The 21,505-nt window shown below is 36.5% G+C and overlaps 1 protein-coding gene across 2 annotated transcripts in view; it reads right to left on the reverse strand.

Moving 5' to 3' along the window:
* Positions 1-21,505, reverse strand: part of taf3 (TAF3 RNA polymerase II, TATA box binding protein (TBP)-associated facto) — a 102,585-nt gene that overhangs the window by 13,373 nt on the left and 67,707 nt on the right. For both annotated transcript variants that reach the window (XM_073838134.1, XM_073838133.1), the window contains exon 3: positions 5,640-7,354. In XM_073838134.1, coding sequence (XP_073694235.1) covers positions 5,640-7,354 — 1,715 coding nt within the window. The remainder of the gene's footprint in view (positions 1-5,639; positions 7,355-21,505) is intronic.

Consider the following 21,505-nt stretch of genomic DNA (forward strand, 5'->3'; position numbering starts at 1 on the left):
AAGCTGTGTTGTTGTATGACTAACAGTAGTGACATAGACAGCAGCATGTATTAAAGGTGTAGTTCACTTTCAGAACAAAAATTTACAAATAATGTACTAACCCCCTTTTCATCCAAGATGAGGAAATGGTGTTTTTTTTTTTTTTTTTTTTTTTTAAGGAAAACATTTCAGGATTCCCTCCATATAATGGACTTCTATAGTGCCCCCGAGTTTGAACTTCCACAATGCAGTTTAAATGCAGCTTCTTGGGGCTCTAAATGATCCCAGCCGAGGAAGTCTTATCTAGCAAAACAATCAGTTATTTTCTAAAAACATTTACAACTTTTATACATTTTAATCTCAAATGCTCGTCTTGCCGAGCTACACAAGGCGAGCATTTGAGGTTAAAAAGTATATAAATTGTCATTTTTTTTTTTAGAAAATAACCCATCATTTTGCTAGATAAGACCCTTTTTCCTCGGCTGGGATCATTGAGAGCCCTTTGAAGCTGCATTGTGGAAGTTCAAACTCGGGGGCACCGTAGAAGTCTATTACATGGATAGAAATCCTGAAATGTTTTACTCAAAAAACGTAATTTCCTTACGACTGAAGAAAGGAAGACATGAACATCTTGGATGACAAAGGGGTGAGTACATTATCTGTATTTTTTTGTTCTGAAAGTGAACTACTCCTTTAATAGGCTGCTGTCCCTTTAAGATCGACTGCAGGGATCCAATATAATGATACACGTCCAATTTCTTTCTCAGCTGTTTACATTCATTTAAAACTGGCTGCATTAATGAGAATTATAGTCGAGCCGGGTATTTTGACAATTCTGTGTGTGTATGTTTCTGATCAAATAAAAGGAAAGACGAATCAACTCTGTGTTCACGAGGTTGGAAACACATCTTCGCGTGAGTGTGCGCGCTTTAATCACAAGCTGCCCAAGATGCGGCTCATGCACGCACTTCAGGTGTGTCAGACAGCAAAGGAGCTGTTTTCAGCAACTTAACGTGACTGTGGCACATTTATATTACGTTGGTACAGGCACGTATTGCTGCGTTCTTTTAACGCTTCTTGAGGTACGTATTGCGGCTGTTCAGAATTTAAATATCCAGGGAGTGTCGCTAATGGTTAATGCTCTATCGTGTTGGAAATATCCCCTACACCAAACCCAACCCTAAACCTACCCAAAGTGTTAATAAATGCAAAAGTGATATTACAAGCCAGAGCCAGAGCTTTTCATCACTCAAGTGCAACACCGCATCGGGTGAGCTACCGAGCAAACTTACTTAAGTAGAAAACTCATGCATATGAAGCTGTATATGTGACGACAATGTTCAAAAGTATCAATTTTCAAATCGCACAGGATGTTAAAAATCGTTTTGAAGTCATAACGTAATATACTGCAAGTAATTGTGTAAAAATAAGGTTTTATTAATCAAAACTCTCTATCTGTAAATCATACTTTGTGAAAAGGAATAAAAGTATTCATACATATAGGTACTTTTTTCTAAGTTTTGCAGAAATGTATTTTGTAGCAACCAATATAGATATTAGGTTTTTAACAGTGATTAAAGTTGTAGTTTTAAAATGCAAATAACTTCAGATTGCACTCTCTCTCACTTGGAAGGACGATACCTGTGTTTTCTAACCACAGTAGGGCAATGGGGAACAGCCGTCCAACACGCGAGCGAGTTCAGACCTTTCAACCTCCCCAAGGAAGGAGCTAAGGCCGTGTGTCTGACGATAAGGGCCGTGTACACGTGTGTGCGCGTCTGTAAGAGCGAACGTGTGTGCACACAGTCAGGGTGACCCACAATAGCAGGACGAGATAGTACTATCTGCTTATGTTAATTAGTCTTTAAGTGGTTGAGGAGGTGGCAGCAATGTCTTTCTCCCTAAAAGTGCCCCGTCCTACTTAACCTACTCCTATCACGATTAGGCCCGCTCATTCAAACACGCACTGCACGTGCACCCAACATAAATGGCTGCGGGATCGCGCAAATTGATTAATCAGCTTCTAAATGGATGTAAAGTGCTGAAGCTAGCGTGACCTGGAGACCGGCGTAGCTTTTTAAAAGCACTATGAGCTAAAGAACCGATAAAGAAAAAGTGAAAAAGGAACTCGAAATTTTACAAGAGCGTAATACCATAAAGCACAATACAATTAAATATGATACAAAGGTGCTTTTTGTACCACCGAGTCAATGTTTAATAGGGGTGGAGATTTGAGAGCGTGAGGACTGTTCTCAGGTTTCAGAAGGAACTTCCTTGATACTTACTTACTTGATGCTTTTAGACTTAAACAGTTTAAATTCATAGCCCATGTTCGTCTTTTACCTTCACTATTCATACTAATGACCCTGATGTTTGCATTTTAAAAATATTTCATGTAGTTACAGCATTCGTGTCATCCTTGGAATGTCTTTAAGATTCAAAGATGAGGGCAATACGCAGAAGCTAGGAGTACATCTTGGCCATCACGGAATGCCTATCATTACTTATAGGGTTGGAAACTAAGAACTGGTTCTTATTCAAAACAAGTTTTTTTTTTTTTTGTTTTTTTTTTAAGAATACTAGAACCTTAAACGGCTCCTGAACATTGTATTATTATTTTGCACATACTTCAACCCTGTGTTTACACTGGGTACGACTGTTCTTGCATCGTGCCAAACTGCAACAGCTTGAGATTGTCTACACTGGACAATCCAAATCTATTTATCCAGAAACAGATAGGGGCAACTGATGATGACTTGTCACGCTGCATAATTACTAATAGATATACTAATAACAATGGTTTCTATCTGCTTTTAATGCATCATGTCACTTGTGTCTGGTGTACACACAGTGTAAAGCTTATGAGACTCAAATCAGTGTAATTACTGACTGGTTGTTTATATAACAATAACTTACATTCTGAAATAATTTTACTTTTTGGCTGACTTCCACAACCCCTTTCTATACACTACCAGTCAAAAGTTTTTGAACAGTAAGACTTTAAATGTTTTTAAAGAAGTCTTTTTCTCACCAAGCCTGCATTTATTTGATCCAAAGTACAGCAAAAACAGTAAAATTTTTAAATATTATTACTATTTATAGTAACTGTTTTCTATTTGAATATATTTTAAAATATTATTTATTTTTGTGGTTTCAAAGCTGAATTTTTAGCATCATTACTACAGTCACATAATCCTGCATAAATCATTCTAATATTCTGATTTGCAGTTCAAAAATATTTATTATGTTAAAAGCAGCTGAATAGAATTTTTTTCAGTTTTTTATTTATAAAAAATGTCAGAAAACAGCATTTATCTGAAATAGAAATCTTTTGTAACATTCATCATCACTTTGATCAATTTAAGCATTCTTGCAAAAAAAAGAGTTTAATTTCTTCTATATCTATAAATTGTATTCATCAAATAATCCTGAAAAAAAAAAATTGACAATAATAACAATAATAATAATATTTCTCAAACAGCAAATCAGAACGATTTCTGAAGGATCATGTGACACTGAAAACGGAAAGTTTAGCTTTGATCACAGGAATAAATTACATTTCTAAAATATATTCATATAGAAAGTAGTTATTTTAAGTCAAAATATTTCACATTACTGCTTTTGCTATATTTTGGATTAAATAAATGCAGGCAGAAGAGACTTCTTTAAAAACCATTAAAAACTTTTGAAGTAACTAGTAGTGTATAATATTATATGGAGACACCATTTTTGATTACAAATTTGTATTAAATGAAAAAACAGAATCCAGAAAAGTAAATGGAAAACAGAATTTATAAAAAAAATAAAATGGATTTTGTGAAGCCCTAAATTAAAAGATTAATTGTGAACACATAAGTTACGTTTGCATTCATTCTCAAGGTATAAGAAGCACTAGGAAAAAGTTTTCATTCCCATTAATGTTAATTAATGTGAATATCGTGATAAATATCGATATCACATGATATGGGGGAAAGAGTATTGTGATAATATTCTTCACTAATACAACTACATGCCACTTTTCATGAACTTATAATTTTATAGTATAGTAATTTATAGTGAATAAAATCAAGTCCCTGCCTATTTTTATTTTTATTTTTTTTAAACCGACCATCATGTTTCAATTAGAAACGTACAAAATTATTTAATTTTGACTTCAACCATTTGCCACTTGTTTTCAAGCAAGCATCTCAGGACTAACTAAAGACTAAGCACCCATTGTGAGAAAAAAAGAGAGAAAATCGCATAATCTCTTTTTCTTCTTTCCATCTCCCTCTACACTGTATGGTTTGTTTCCACTTTTGCTCCCATCTCGTCTCTCTCTCTCCTGCCATCATTCTCTTTCAATTTCTGTAATTCCGTGTTTGGTAGCAGTAGTTCCGAGGCAGTTCTCAGGAAACAGCACTGGATGTTGTGGTTAAGGTCCAGAGATAGCAGATTGCATTGTGGTCCCACAGCATAGGCATTGTGGCTGGATTTGTCCGGTTTTATGTAAACGCAATACTCTTTTCACCTGAACTAATACAACCAGTGGCGTAAAGCCCCTTACTGCTACCGACGGCATTTTTCTGCTAATCTCTACGGATTTAAGTCCCTTGCACACATACCTCAGGCCAACGACTGATAACCCCCCGGCTCTCCACCCCCTTAGCTCTCTCTCCCTCTCTCTTTTTCCTCCTTCCTCTCACTCTCTTGTCTCTTTTTTCTTTTCTCCTGGATGGCAGCAAAGCAGCCTTGCAAAAAATTTAAGTGATGGAAAGATTTAAGCAGGTGGAGAACGAGAGAAATCACTTTCTCAATCCCATCTCCCAGTGGCAGCAGGAGACGGAGAAAAAGATGGAGAGAAAAAGAGAGTGCGGGGGTCAGAGATTCAGGTAGCGAAAGAAAAAGAGACAGAAAGCAGGAAAATGGAATTCCGCAGCAGTCCAAATCAATTCAAGCTGCTCTGATGTGGTGTACATACATTATCACTGTCATTGGACGGTGAAAAGCGATTGGAGGATGAGTTTGATAAAGAAGAACTAACACACTCTTTTGCTCAAGCTCTTTTGAAGACACACATACGTATACACGCTGTAAAATGGGCTATGAATTGGGTAAACAGAGGCTTTGAGGTGTATTATCCCTTGTTTGATTTGCACACAGATTGATAGTCTATTGTGTATGTGTGTGTGTGCACAGGGGCTCCATGCAAGGAGCAGGATTCCAGGGACAAATCGACCGGAAAAGACGGAAATGTAAATGTAGCTCAGCGATCTACCTCTGATCTCAAAGACACACAAGACACACAAGGACACAAAGACAGAAAGATACACACATACACACAGCTAGTAACGGGGCCAGCTAGTAAATCTATCTGTGTGACTCTCTTGTGTATTGCATTATTGATGCTGCACCTGATAGTCATATTGAATTCATGTGGAAGTTTTATGAATGGCCTATGCCGCCTTATGTAGTTGGCATTCAGTGATGAGTACATCTTGCCACTGCATAAGCTGTGTACAAGTACACCTTGTTGCTGAATACTGAGGTTAGAGATCATCATGGTCATGTTGAGTTTAACTAGTTTTAACTAGTTTAGTGTATCTTAACTGTAAGCAGTGAAAGTAGCTTTCATAATACATCATGAGATCAGGGACTTTGTAAGTGCGAGGGCGTCTTACCAATAAACTTGATTTCTCAAGTTTTGGCTTGTCCTTTTCCTTTTCCTTCGTCTTTTCTTTCTTCTCTTTGTCCTTCTTCTTCTCCTCTTTATCTCTCTCCTTCTCCCTCACCCGTTCCTTCTCCCGTTCCTTTTCACGCTCCTTCTCTCGGTCTTTCTCCTTCTCTTTTTTCTTCTTCTTCTCTTTCTTGTCCTTCTTCTTGTCCTTGTCTTTGCTCTTGGTATCCTTGGGGTGCGGGAACAATTTATCAGGGAGTACTGGTGGCAAAGGAGGCAACATTGACGGGATTCGTAGGCAGGTCTGGGGGCTGAAGAGTGGGCTGGTGGCGCCAACGGCAGCGGCGATGTCTTTGGTTCCTTGAGATATCCTCTTCTCCTCCTTGCCTCGCTCCTTGCCCTTGTCTCGCTTCTCTTTCTCTTTCTTGCTCTTCTCTTTATCTTTCTTCTTGTCCTTGTGCTTGTCCTTTTCTTTCTTCCCGCTAATGCCGTCTCTCCGCTCTTCACTTCCTACTCCGACTAATAGCGATAGCTCCGGCCAGGGCATCTTGTTCTCCTCTACCTGCCCTCGCTCCTTCTCCCGCTTCTTCTCCTTGTTCTTCTCCTTGTTCTTTCCTTTCTCTTTGCCTTTCTCCTTGAGCCGCTCCTTGTCTTTCTTCTTCAACTTGGCCCTGATGTCCTTCTTGAGTTTTTTCTTTAGGAGGGTAGCGGTAGCAGGTTCCTTCCGTTCCTGGGGAGGTTTGAGAGGAGGCGGAGGTGTGGGAGGCGAGTCGGGTGGGGACGACAGGTAAGTGGGTTCTGGAGGTGAAAGACTTGGGACCTGAATTGGCTTTTGACCTTGATTGGCCTTTCGGATGACCTCGTCTATAGAGTCATCCATCGTCCAGCGGTTGGGGGGATTGAGAATTGGGGGAACTGGTGGAATTGGATGTTTAATGGTGAGAGTTTGTGGAGGTTTGATGTGGCTAAGTGTATGTTTGGGAATAGGTTTTGGAGGGTTTGGCCCCTCACTGTCTGAGTCTGAGTCGTAAGCAAATGGGTCTGAAGTGCCATCACCATCCGCACAAGCGCGTGCAATCACAGCAGCAATAGAGTTCTCAATATCCTCGTCTCCTGTATCATGAGATCTGAACTGGCCATCACGAGAATTATCATCTCCAGGAGGTCCAGGCCAACCACGTCCAGCTGCACCCAAATGGGCAGGGCTTGGCCTTGGGCTGCGGGGACTTTTGGGCCTACCGGGTGACCTCTTTCCTGCCTTCTGATTGGTCTTGGGAGGGGTCAACACAAGTGGTCGTCCCAATACACCAGTAGGTGCAGAACTACCACCTCTTTTGGGTGATTTGTTCTTCTGCCGGGCAGGAGAGGGCGAGGGCAGTTTAGGCTTGTGTCCAGGTGTAGGGGGTGCCAAAGGAGGTCGGGGTAATTCGGGGGAGAGTGGAGGGGAGGGGGAATGGGGCATGTGTTGGGAGTTAAGGGAACTGAGAGGTTCCCGTGGCTCGTAACTCCATTCAGGGCTAACGCCGGGTTTGGTACTCAGACGGGGTCTCTTGGCAGCAGGCAACAGACCCTCAGGCCTGGGACTTTGTCCTTCATGCCGACTAAGCCAGTTCTCATCATTCTCCTCTTCCTCGCCTTCCTCTTCCTCACCCAGGGAGACCTGCATGGCCTCAGCAGAAGTGCCCATATCTGCAGGAACCGGCTCCTCCTCTTCCTCATCTGCCAGAAGAAAACATACAAGTATAAATCAAATGTGACCAGAATTTTCAGAGAGCTGAGAAACAGGATCAGATAATTAAGTAAGCCACTAATTACACACCCGATTCAGCAATGTTTTGTAAATAATACAGATGAAAAGAAAGCTCAAGACTTGGAAAAATAAGAAAAAGGATAATATTGACATATGAGCAATATTAACAGAGGAAACATCTCAGGGTGGAATGGAGGGCGGCTATCAGAGCAACAGATCAAAATCATCCACACCTGATTACACAGCAGAACAACAGAGCGAACAAGATACACACACACACAAAATCACACCCACATCCAAGTTGCGAAAGCAATCTTTAGTTAAATCAAACTTTTTTTTAATGTCTCCAAGCACTCCAAATGCACGCGCGCACACACACACACTACACACTAGGGTGGTGTGATACCAGTTAACCAGTGGTAATCTGGCCACTGCGACTCTCTGCACCACAATGGATGACAGGAAGTGCAGGCAGGGCCCTCTGACACTCTCTATTATAAATAGTGTAATCTATATGGTAATATTGTTGTATTCTATAAGCGCAGAATGGGGATAAGATAACATTGTGACTTTAGGCTTTCTTCCGGCCGGTGGAATGGTAATAGTTATCAAAGGTTATTTGGGAATGACACGCCGGCTGCTCTCTGATTGGCTGGGGCCGGTTATTTATGATACGAATTATGATAAAGATGATGTCTCTTCTGCGTCGGTCGCTCTCCCTCTCCTCGGCCCTCTAGCACAATAAATTGCTATCGTTAATCACAGGAAGGCTTTGTGCCGGCGTGATTACCGCGCCAGCACCGTAATAAGAATTTTTATTTAAAGGAAGAATATGGATTTGTCATCGCCTCCTCAGCATGAAGTAAAGTGACAGTATTTCACAACGCTGACATTTAATTTGTATGGGAAAAAAAAAAAAAGGAAAAGCAGCACGGGTGATATTTGCATTTTATGGCTCTATCCTCTGCTTCCTTTCTTCTTAGAATAGAAGTACTCTCTCTTTTCTTTCATACAATTGGACATTTCCACGAACAAGGTACAAAAAAGTCTGAAACTCTTAAAAATGAAGTCAATTTTTTAAACCACCAAATGGTCAGTGTAAAGAGGTGCTTAACCTTCAGGAAATGTTGTTCATGAATGTCATAAAGTCAAACAAAAAAGTTATAACAGTTGAAATAAATGAAAATTAAATTTAACACTAGAATGGATGACTCATTACTTATTTAGGGCCAAACTGGCTTGCAGTTAATGACCAAATTATATTTTCCTAAAGAAAAAAAATGTTATTTTAATGAACTTTTTAATAACTTTGGTAACAGGGCTCATAGGTTTAGCTTAATAAATGTCGCTAACATTAAATTTTATAACAACACTTCACAATAAGGTGTAATTTGTAAACTAACATGAACGAACAATGAACAATACTTTTCACTATTCATTAATCATTGTTAATTTTAGTTAATAAAAATGCAGTTGTTCATTGTTTGTACATGTTAGTTCACAATGCATTAACTATCAAACCAAAAATTATTCAGACACCAGATATAACTTTTGATATTTTTTACTAGTGTGTGCAGGACACTATAGTTCATTTATGTAAGTGAGGATAGCAAAATAAAGTAAACTGTGACAAATTATACCCAAAAATTCTTCATATAGTGGACAACCAGTAAAATAAATCAAAATTTAGGACCAAAAATTATTCAGACAGTTTGACCTGACCATGTTTTGCTTAAGTGTTTTTTTATTTAATTGCTAATGTGACCTTTTACACCACAGACTGAACAAAATTAAGGTAATTGCTCAACAAAGTATTGATAGTTGAGTAAATATTGTCATATTAACAGTTGTCTGAATCTGGCATTTTCAAGATTAATTTGTTCTGACACAGTTGTTTCATATTTTATTACCATTTTCTAAACTAGTGAATAAACTGTGATAATGTGAGAAATTTTGAAGGTTTCTGAATAAATGTTGGTTTGACTGTACATATACTAAATAGAAAGTGTCCAAATAATAATTAATAATAATATAAAAAAAAAATAGTTATAATAGTCTGTTTTCAGTACACGTCATTTGTGCCTGCAGTAATTAAAAATAAAATAAACTACATAATACTTAAGACCCACATATTACAAGAAAATCAGTGTGCGTTTGAAACAAAGTGCTCACGGGAGGGATTGAAATGAGAGATATCTGTGAATGTGTGTGATCATTTTCAGACATCAGGCCTCTACTCGTCCGTCCAGTGGAGAAACAGCTCCGTTTTCACTTGCAACCAGTTTCTCTTTCATCTGATATCAAAAAAAAAAAAAAAATCACCCCCTCCTTCCCATTTCATTTGGCAGTGCTGAAGAAAAGCACGGATTTGTACACTTGCACACATAAACACACGCCGCTTAATTGATTGTGTCACTTACAAATGCGAATAAGACTAAAGACAGGGAGTGATAACGGCAGAAAGCCATCGCGCCAAAAATGGTACATGGGAATGAAAACAAGCTTACACACACATTGTGAAGTAATTAAAATGGACAGATAAGAAAGTGAGTGAATGAGAAGAGAGAGAGAGCTGTCAATTTACTGGAGTCCAATGCCTGATGCAACTAACCAGCTTTCTCGCGCTGATACACACACACACAAATAGTTAGGTATGGTAAGGGGGGAGACGGACTCATATCACTTTCATTAAAATCTCCCCCACCCCTCCCACTGTGGTACATTAAAAAGGAAAAGTTGGATTAAGGCCTACTGCAATTAAAAGCAGCTCATTTATTGGGGGCTCCAATCAATGGGGAGCGCGAGAAGCGGGCTAAACGAGAAGAGATAAGATGCGTTTAATGTTCCAATTCCGCACAGCCTCTGCGCGGGACAATTACTAACATCTGAGAGCGTCCTGTGTGCATGTGGGGGGAAAAAAGTCTACCTGTAGGAGACATCTACACCGAACAAAGATTTCCAAAACACCTTCTACTGGTTTAACTGCAAACATAAGTTATCACATCATAAACGACAAAACATTAAATAAATAACAGAATGCATATAAATTAAACAAATAAGAACAACAACAATAAATTACAATAAATAAATTAGTTGTCAATAATTTGATGAATTGCTTTTTTTTTTTTTTGCGTGAAATTATAAAGGCCACTTAACTTTCGACCAATGAGAGTCGAGACCATTTCACGATGAGAGTAATAGTCTACAATCTACAAGTTCTGAAGGGCAGTACTAAATGAAAAACTGTATGTGATAATCAGGCAAAATAAGAAAAAAAGTGTACATATTCATTCGGTTCAAAAGTTTTCACCCCCAGCTCTTAGTGCATCGTGTTTCCTTCTGAAGCATCAGTGAGCGTTTGAAACTTCTGAAATAGTTGCATATGAGTCCCCTCAGTTGTCCTCAGTGAGAAAAGATGGATCTCAAAATCATACAGTCATTGTTGGACAGAGTTCAAATACACAAAAATGCAGGAGTTTTCCTTTATAAAATTATTTGTACACAATTAACAATATAAACGGATAAATTACATAAAAATGTTTATGAATAATTATATGTATAAACACCTAATCTTGTCTTAATCATGTTAAAATATTACTAAATATTAGCATTTTTAAATCATCTGTATTGTTCTCAATAGTGACCCTGGACCAAAAACCAGTCATAAGGGTCAATTTTTTTAAATTAAGATTATACATGTACATTTACTGTAGGAAATTTACAAAACACCTTCATGGAACATGATCTTTACTTAATACCCTAATGATTTTTGGCATAAAAGAAAATTTGATAATTTTCTTTTTCATTGTAAAGACCCACACAATGTATAACTGGCTATTGCTATTGGCTTTGTGGTATAGTGTCACGGTTTATAAACTTTTATGATTTCTAATTCAAAATGTATATTTTCTATACTAGATTTCAATATATATTACGCCCTTTTTCATTATCTTACACTATTTTACTTTGATTCCTTTTGCTTGCAGTTTTAAAATCGGACAGATTGGAGTATAGTGTAAATTCAAATAAGGCAAAAACATTTTTTTAATCGACTAAACTTTCTATATCATCAATGCACCCATAATTAACCTTAAACATGATGCATAAGAAGAACAACATGAGAATGAAAAAAGAAAAACCTGCTGTGGGAGCAGAAGCAGAGTTTGCCGTGACTTTGACCTTGTCTGCAGTATCTATCTTAAACACGCACAAATGTACCACGGCCTTCTGTCCTGCAGCGTCTCCTTGCTCTCGCGACCTTCACGTCCGGCAGGGGAACCTTCTGCACGCTTCCGGCTGTAAGTTATTCAAGAATAAGCTTTGAATAATTGTCCCGCAATATGAGTCTCTCTGATTAATTGCCTGAGATAAGAGCAGCTTCTCTCTCGTTTTGTGGCTCCGGCGCTCACTGCAGGGCCCTGCCGAGTCCCCTAATCACAACACACACCGTTTATCTGAGAGTGTGGAGATCCAGCTTTGCTTGGGTTAACATGCAAGAGGAGGTTTAACACAGACTCGAGCAAAATATTAAAGGAAGTAGAATAATAGCATGCATCAAAGTGTACATGCATCTGCTGTAGGACAGGGCAGTATAGCCAAAGTCACAATATGTTTCATTTTATATCAGGGCAGCTATAGCTATCACTTACATATTAAATATTTTGGTTGTATATATATGTGTGTGTGTGTGTGTGTGTGTGTGTGTGTGTGTGTGTGTGTGTGTGTAAATGAATATAAATAAATACATGAAATATAAAAATCTAACAAGCTTATTTCATAAATATATTGTAAATTATAATATAGCATTTATATTAAATGCATTAAGAGCTGAGGGTGAAAACTTTTGGAATTTAAAGATCAGGGTAAATTTAACTTATTTTGTTTTCTGGGAAATATGTAAGTATCTTCTGTAGCTTCTAAAGGGCAGTATTAAATGAAGAAATAATATGATATTCAGGCAAAATAAGAAAAATGTGCACATATTCATTCGGTTCAAAAGTTTTCACCCCCAGCTCTTAATGCATTGTGTTTCCTTCTAAAGCATCAGAGTGTTTGAACCTTCTGAAATAGTTGCATGAGTCCCTCAGTTGCCCTCAGTGTGAAAAGATGGATCATACAGACGTTGGAAAGAGTTCAAATACACAAAAATGCTAAAAAAACAAACCAAAGAATTTGTTATTTTTTTATAAATTCAACTATCGAAACCATTGAACCAATAAACTTTTCTTTTCTTGTGGACTATATGTGACCCTGGACCACAAAACCAGTCATAAGGTAAAATTTTACAAAACTGAGATGTATACATCATATGAAAGCTCAATCAATAAGCTTTCTATTGATGTATGGTTTGTTAGGATAGGACAATATTTGGCCGAGATACATCTATTTGAAATTCTGGAATTTCTGAGAGAAAATCACCTTTAAATTTGTCCAAATTAGGTTCTTAACAATGCATTTTACAAATCAAAAATTACATTTTGATATATTTACAGTAGGAATTTTACAAAAAATCTTCATGGAACATGATCTTTACTTAATTTCCTAATGATTTTTGGCATAAAATAAAAATCAAAAATTTTGACCCATGCAATGTATTTTTGGCTATTGCTACAAATATACCCCAGCGACTTAAGACTGGTTTTGTGGTCCAGGGTCACATATATAAACGTCTTTTATTCATGTCAGTACTAAATAAAAAATAACATGCATTTTGTAAGATCCCTCTTATTTTGGTAAAATAATTAACATTTTGCAGACTTGTTTGTATTTTTGACTTGTTGTAAAATAGATTATGTTCACATGTCTGTGAACTCCTAATTCTAGAATAACCTGACGGTGTGTCACACACAAAAATATATATATATACCAACTATGATATTAGTAACATTGCAAAGCTTCTACCAAAAGTTAATATACCATTTGTATATACTGTCATTCTTCCTAGACCTAATCTACTGTTTTAACTACAAATAAAACTTTAAATTCAGAGTGACAACTAACCTCAAAAGTCATAAAACGGGAAATGCACACATTCACACAATGATAAACGCAGAGAAAATGTATTTACACATCAAAATTCTTCCTTGATGCTGGTTTGCCTAAAAACAGAGTTTTTCTTTCCAGGGGAAAAAAACTATACAAAACAGGTGTGCGGAAAGAACCAGAAATACGAAAGTTTACTGATAAACACACAGGGCCTTTGTGGTGTCAGAATGTAACTATCTTCAATAGGAAACCCACATTCTCTTTCTTTTCATGGACACGCAAGCGTGTTGAGGTAGAAAGGTAAAGCGAAAAGAGTAAGACAGTGGTGAACACTTAACACTCAGCTAATAGCAAATCTTCTTTCTCCAGTAATTTAGTGCCATGCCTACAGGGCTCGGAGCCTTTGAAGTGGCAGGAAATGTCAAATCAATTATTGCTTTCCTATAAGAAAAGAGCGTTTTATTGGGCTTTCATGCCAATAGTGTACATTGCGTGATTTGAGTTTAGAAAAAAAAGGTTCATTTGCAATTAATTTAGACTTTTCGACAGGAGTCTATCAATGACGGCTGATTAAAGTGAAGTGGTTGATTTGGACATTTCTTTTCTCTGACTGTAGTCGTCTCCCTGCCACATTTGACAAAATAAGTCTTCCGATCAACGGTAAATACAGAACAATGACATTTTGCACCTGTATGGACAAAGGTAGGGCTGGAGGGTAGTGAGCACTTTATATTTCAAAGACTTTTTATTTGGCAAAAGAGTTTCTAAAGACTGTGCCGTTATGGTTGTTTTACACCGTCTGATTTATGCAAACCAGTTCTTCCAATGAATCAATACTTTAAAACATTGATTTGGTGATTTGTTTGCATTATCATTCAAAAAAAAAAAAAAAAAAAAAAAAAATTATATCTCTCTGGGAAAATAGGAATAAACATTAATCATTCTATCAGTATTAGCTGTTATTGCAGATACACATACTAGCAGATATTGGATATTTAATTAATTTCCCACAATTTAACATTTAGGATTTACATCTAAACCTCACTAAGTTCTAATAATAACAACAACATCTAAAGGATTTAAAAAGTTAAATTAAGTTTTAAGTAAAACTAACAATGAAATTCAATCATTTTAAATATTTCGATTTTTATTTGAGTTTTATTAAACTTTAATTGTTCTAAAGGGACAGTCAAACCAAAAAAAAAAAAACATTGTCATCAAACATGCTTTACAAAAATGTGGGGTTTGAATGACGTAAGGGTAAGTAAATGACAATTTTCATTTTTACCTTTCATTTTATTTCTATCCTTTTAAAACACTAAAAATTTAATTAAACAAATCTCAAAATGAATTAAAAATGGCTGTATTTAATTTTTAGCCGTTTATGTATAATCCATTTAGATATCAATCGGTTATCAGAAATAACGTTGAAATAATCTAAAATAATCATAAGAATTTTAATATTGGTGCATTAAGTGAATGTTGTTATTTATTGCTATGCACAATTAAAGGACTCATAAATGTGACCCTGGAACACAAAACCAGTCATAAGGATAATTTTTTAAAAAAATTAAGATTAATATACCAATTGAACACTGAATAAATAAGCTCTCTATTGATGTATGGTTGTTGGAGTAGGACAATATTTGGCCGAAATACAACTATTTGAAAATCTGCAATCTGAGGGTGCAAAGAAATCAAAATATTGAGAAAATAACTTTTAAAGTTGTCCAAATGAAGTTCTGAGCAATGCATATTACTAATAAGTTTTGATATAGTTACGGTAGTACATTTATAAAATATCTTCACGAAACAAGATCTTTACTTAATATCCTAATGATTTTTGACAAAAATCGATAAATTTTGACCCAAATAATGTATTGTAGGCTATTGCTACAAATATAGCCATGCTACTTAGGACTGGTTTTGTGGTTCAGGGTCACAAATACATATGATTACATATCGTTCTTTAAAAAAAAAAACAATGCAGAAATAAAGTATTTTTTAATACCCCAATGTAAAAAAGGAAAAAATTTATTTGTGAAATACACTAGTTAATTACATAAAAAAATAAAATTTAAAAAATAAAATAAAATTAAATTAAATTTAAATTTTTTAAATTAAATTAATAAAATAAAATAAAAATTTCAGTGTAGATTTTAAATATACTTATCAATGAATACAAGTTTGGATTAAACAATGGTTTGAGGACGAATACGAATTGATCTGTGTTTGTTAAGAGTGGGACAATATTTGGCCAAAATACAACTATTTGAAAATCTGCAATCTGAGGGTGCAAAAAAATCTAAATATTGGGAAAATCGCCTTTAAAGTTGTCCAAATGAAGTTCTGAGCAATGCATATTACTAATCAAAAATTAAGTTTTGATACATTTATAGTAGTAAATTTATAAAATATATTCATTGAACATGATCCTTACTTTACATCCTGAAGATTTTTGACAAAAATCAATAATCGAGGAATTTGACCCATATAATGTATTGTTGACTATTGCTATATTGTTATTATTTTTTTTATAAAGATTTTAAATATACTTATCAAGGAATACAAGTTTGGATTAAATGATGGTTTGAGGACGAATACGAATTGATCTGTTTGTTAAGAGTGGGACAATATTTGGCCAAAATACAACTATTTGAAAATCTGCAATCTGAGGGTGCAAAAAAATCTAAATATTGGGAAAATCGCCTTTAAAGTTGTCCAAATGAAGTTCTGAGCAATGCATATTACTAATCAAAAATTAAGTTTTGATACGTTTATAGTAGTAAATTTATAAAATATATTCATTGAACATGATCCTTACTTTACATCCTGAAGATTTTTGACAAAAATCAATAATCGAGGAATTTGACCCATATAATGTATTGTTGACTATTGCTATATTATTATTTTTTTATAAAGATTTTAAATATACTTATCAAGGAATACAAGTTTGGATTAAATGATGGTTTCGAGGCCGAACACTAGCTAAAGTGCTATTTTGGAAAATATCGAGTGGCGTGACTACTGGGAAATCAAACAACAGACACCTTTCGCTTTATTGTGGCGCAAGGTCTTTTGTCCATCGCTGTCTTTCACGGTCTTTCTTTCGTTTTTTCTTTCAGGAGCGCGCTGGAGACAGACAGACTGGTGCGCCCACATGTTCTCAGCGCCATACATGGAACTTCAGTTGAGTAACGCTCCCCTCCCCTCCCTCAGCCGGCACACAGATCAGGGGCCCTGATCGCCTTTGCGATTAGCAAACCGCAGAATTTCGCCGTTCCCCAAAACAAAGTGTTTTTAAGGCTTCTGTTTTCTCTAGCCCTGGCGCCACCAGGAGTACAGTAAACAATAAACACTGACGGATGAAGCCTGTCGCGCACACAACACACACGGAAGCGAGCACGTACGCACACACACACCGCACGCGTAGGTGTTCAGGTTCAGCGTGTGAGCGCTGACTAATTTGTGTTGTATTGAGAAGCAAAGCATGGAGGTATTGTGTCAGTGCCTGTTACACTTCCCATAACCCTGTCATCGGCCGCATAGTCACCGAAAACCCGAGACTGCGGCTGCATGACGCCGGGGTCACCTGCCTTGAACTCATCAACGTGCGTAAAACTCCCAAAACAAACGGCGGATGCCATTAATGTATTAAACTCCATCACAAACGCGCAGTTTGGCTAACGACAACAAAAAGAGCTTGATATTTTGGCCTTGTTAAATAAACAGGTCTCAGAGTTGCCGTTATCGATACATCAGAACAAGTTCTCTGGCAAGCCAACAGCGCTGAGGGGAATAAAAAAACAGGCCAGTTGAACACTTAACGCTGGACTTATGGCAAATTGACTTTTACTTCAAAGTGCTCGACAATTATGTCTTTCAGCAATTAGAGCGCTTGAAAAAACGGAACCCACTTGAGCCTTGCCAGTGAACCGGTGGAGGAATGCCCTCGAGCCAGCTCGACGGAGGGGTGGGGGGTGGGTTGGGTATTGTCCTGGGAGTCTGAGCGACTCAGACGCCTTGGCAAGAACGCACATCTGAAACCAGCGCTGCACACACACCCATGCGAAGCCATGTCAGAGAAGGGTCAAAAGCGGGGTTAAAAAATACTTTCCCGCACACAAACTTGTGCGACACGCACAATAAACGTTCCAACAGTTTTATACACAAGAAAACTATTAGGCGGTCAAAGAGGAGGGGTATGGATTTAACCAAAAATTGCAATCTTAGTGCTTTTGAATTGTTTCCAGGTTTAATACTGTACTGAACAGGAGTCAGGTCTCCGTTCATCAGCGATGCCAAAGTCAGGAAGCTTTTGCTCCTGTGTTCGGTTTTAATGCTAATAACACGCCGCTATCTGAAGCAATTAGACTGCGTCCGATCCCTATCGGGTCTGTGTGTTCCCAGCGCATCTAAAGAAAATGTTTGCGTTTGAAAAAGTCCATCACATAAACAGATAAGTCTAGCTGAGTTGACTTTGTTCCTGCGCAGATCAGTAACGGCGACCTGCGGCTGGTTCTGATGAACTCTCGCTACCGCAGAACTGATATATACACACACATACATTAACACATTGCCAAGAAAGGTTTAAATTTTAAATGTTTGAAAGTACAAGATGTAATCATGCAAAGCTGTACATATTTTGCCTTTAAGATCAACAGATTGAATCTTAAATATTAGTTTTTCAATTAAACTGATATAAATAGAATATTTAAAAAAAGAACAATTATCGTTGAGTTTATATTACTAATACGTTGCACAATATAAAGGGTTTAAGCATAAAAACAATAAGTGTAATACTGCTTTAAATTGTTGTTGCTTTCCCAAAAAAAATATTTAAAAGTTTTCAGCATTTTTGTTTTTCTGAGTAAAAAAATAAATATAATAAATGTTTTCCCTAATTTACAGAAAACACCCACTAAAATGCCATTCAGTGAAACAGTGTTGTCAGACAAAAATCAACAAAAATCAATTTATGACATAAAATTGCAAAATTACTATCACCCCTCATACTAATTAGTTGTAATTCTACATTTTTTAAAATTGCCACTATTCTAGGTTTTGCCCATTTGTCAGTACATTTTTTTTGTCTTATTTAAATTTTAATATACAAGTCAGAATAAGCATGTTGTTTGGATTTTAAATAAATACTGTGTTACACTGAATGACCATTTAAAATTATTTTAACCAGTTTGACATTTTATTCTTCAAAAACACATTTGAAACCTTAAAGGTGGACACTTTACTTACATTTAATGTGCTTTCTATGGACATAAAATCACTTTTGTCAATTTCTTTTGACGTCTTGTAGATGACCTCAATAATTTTTTTATGACACAATACATTGGCAATATGTTATATTTACCTAAAAATTTATTTCAGTTCAACTTGCACGTGTCTTTAGCAGCTTCTCGTACATTCTCGTTTAAATTTAAAAAATGCTTCTACAAAAAAAAAAGTTTAATCCTCAGATATGGCCTTGTTTAGGGATCTGTGCCCTTGTGCATAGGGATTGTGTTTTTCAGCAATAGTGTGCACTCTTAATTTAGAGAAAAGAAGGTCAGGGAAAAATCTGTAGATAGAAAAATCATTGGGCATTTTTCTTTTTTCTACTTGTTACTTTGCACGTTTTGTTAGAAAATGTGTATGTACTATTTATTCAATCTAATATTTTGACACTTAATTTCCAAGATCTAAATATTCTTAAGAATTAAAAGTTTGTTGTTCATTATTATGCTGTTATATTATGATTATATATTCAGTCTTTAAATACACAAATTACAGAAAAGCATTTTTTGCAGTGTACTGAGTGTATCCTCTTTTCAATTAAATACATATATAGTAAAAATGTCAATTGCAAATGTGTACTTTGTATACACATGAAAAAGTAAGATTAAAAACAAAATATTTTTTTAATTTGACTAAAATCTCCAATTAGCACACAAAAAAATAAAAAATAAATTAAATTAAAAATTATTAAAAATAAAAAAAAATTACCTCATACTTTTACTTAAATGCAAACATGTATCTAAACTTGTTACTTTATGTAAAACGTGAAAAGTACATATGCAAATTCTGCACACGTTTCCTCATAGATAACTTAAATTCTGAGATGTAACAGACAACGGCCTAATCTTTCGGACATCAAAAATGTTCTACAGCAGCTATCAAACTCGTCTGAGTGTCTGCGCGTGATATGGGAGGAATCCAGATACACTACATTTCCAACATAAAGAGACGAAGCCATCACACAAAGCACGTTCGGACAGCGCAAGTCAACCAACGGCACAAAGAGCTCTGGCATACAGTGGTACAACAGTTATTGTGTTGTTTCAACTCAATTATACTATCATTTAAATCATGCCCACTTACAGATGTTTGGTTTGACGGTAAATAAGCCGTGCAATCTTGGATAAAGTCATCAAAACACAACAAACATAAAAAAAATTATAAAGTTTATTTTTTATAATATCTTAAGGTTTAATTACTCTTATTTATTTGAACTTAAACATATTTAGTTTGTATGATCAATAAAGAACAAGATAAGTATATAATATATATATATTTAATAGGAAAGGTAAGACTTGTCAAGGGTATTTCCAAGTGCAATTGAAAATGAACATTCCTATGGCCAGGTCATGACCTTTTTGTGAGTGTCTCTAAGGTCACGGGGTCAGGTCAATCAGAGGGGAATGTTATCCAAAGCGCTTTATTTATTTATTTAATCTTTCATCTGACTCCACTCCTTCACCGCTGCCCGGGATTATCCGAAAACACGAAGGGAGAGACGGAGGAACGGAGAGAGGAGACCGCTGCTTCAAATTAGCCAGAATAAATAATCGCCACTTCAAGTCAATAAACACTGTACCTTACTTTTTTATGGAAGCAGTCAAATAAACTTTTTTAAAAGTTTCTGGTAGATAAATAAAGGAGCTAAATTCACACAAAGTGACGGGGCGATTTACGCTCATCTCTTTTTCTTTCGATCCATGATTGACGTGCAAACACGCGAGGAAGACATGCGGTTTTTCAAGCTTTGAGAAGTACAAAAATATAACAGAGGACCTTCTTTGAAATGAAATGACTATGTACTTTAATATGAGGAAGGATGTTAAACAACTGAATCTTGTTTTTCCTACGATGACATGGTCAGACCGGTTTAAGTGAAATGTCCAGTGTTTCCGGTTGACCTAATGTCTACCTGAGTTGACCGCTTCTCAGTCTATGAACTCTTCACCCTTTGGTGAACTACAAGGAAACAGCCGAGAAAAGGAAAAGAGACAGAGGGGGTCTACCGCCTAGTGGAGGGGACCCGCATGAGGGTTGTGGGACCGAAGTCTTGAACGTTTCCTAAATGGCCAGCGCAACACAACAATACGGCTCATTTAGGCTTAATGCGTGTGCAGTCGAATATATGTGTGTGTGTGTGTGGCATATTTATATTCTGCATTCATTAATAACGGGTGAAATACCAAAGAAAGTTCATGCATGTGTACATGTTGTGTGTTGGTATGTTGTGTGACAGCATCGTGTGGGAGTACGAGTGTGTGAGTGTGTGCGTGTACCAAAGAGCGCCCAAACAGCTCGGCGCCAGCAGTCTGCCCTTCCCGTAACGGCTGAACGACGGCAGAAGACTGAGAGAGCGAGGGAGAGAGAGATTTGCATCTCTTTGTGATAGAGAGGGCCAGGATTCCTCGTGCCCGTACGAACAAACTACAAATAAAAAAAGAGAGAAATTCGACAGAATGGCACCAGGACAAATTCCAATTGGTGCCGGCGTGTATCAGTGTCGACACACACAGGTGACTTACGGACACACCAAATCACACAAAGCGACAACTGAACGTACACCTTCACGTCCCCCGTTCAGGTGAATTTCCTCGTATGCAACTTGAAGCCTCATTTAACCAAGTGAGAGACGCTAATATGGGAGTTTAATTCCTATAGGACTATTACTCAAGTTGCGTAAGGCTATAGAAATTCAATTAAAATTGTTTAATGGCATAAAGCTCATGGTGAAGAAATGTGTCAAATTATTGCACTCTTTAAATTCAGTGTAAATTTTTTTTTTTGGAAAAAAATACAAAAAAGTAAAAAAGTAAAGTTTTTGTATATAAAAAAAAAAAATATAT

This window comes from Garra rufa, chromosome 4, assembly GCF_049309525.1.
Source record: "Garra rufa chromosome 4, GarRuf1.0, whole genome shotgun sequence".
NCBI lineage: Eukaryota > Metazoa > Chordata > Actinopteri > Cypriniformes > Cyprinidae > Garra > Garra rufa.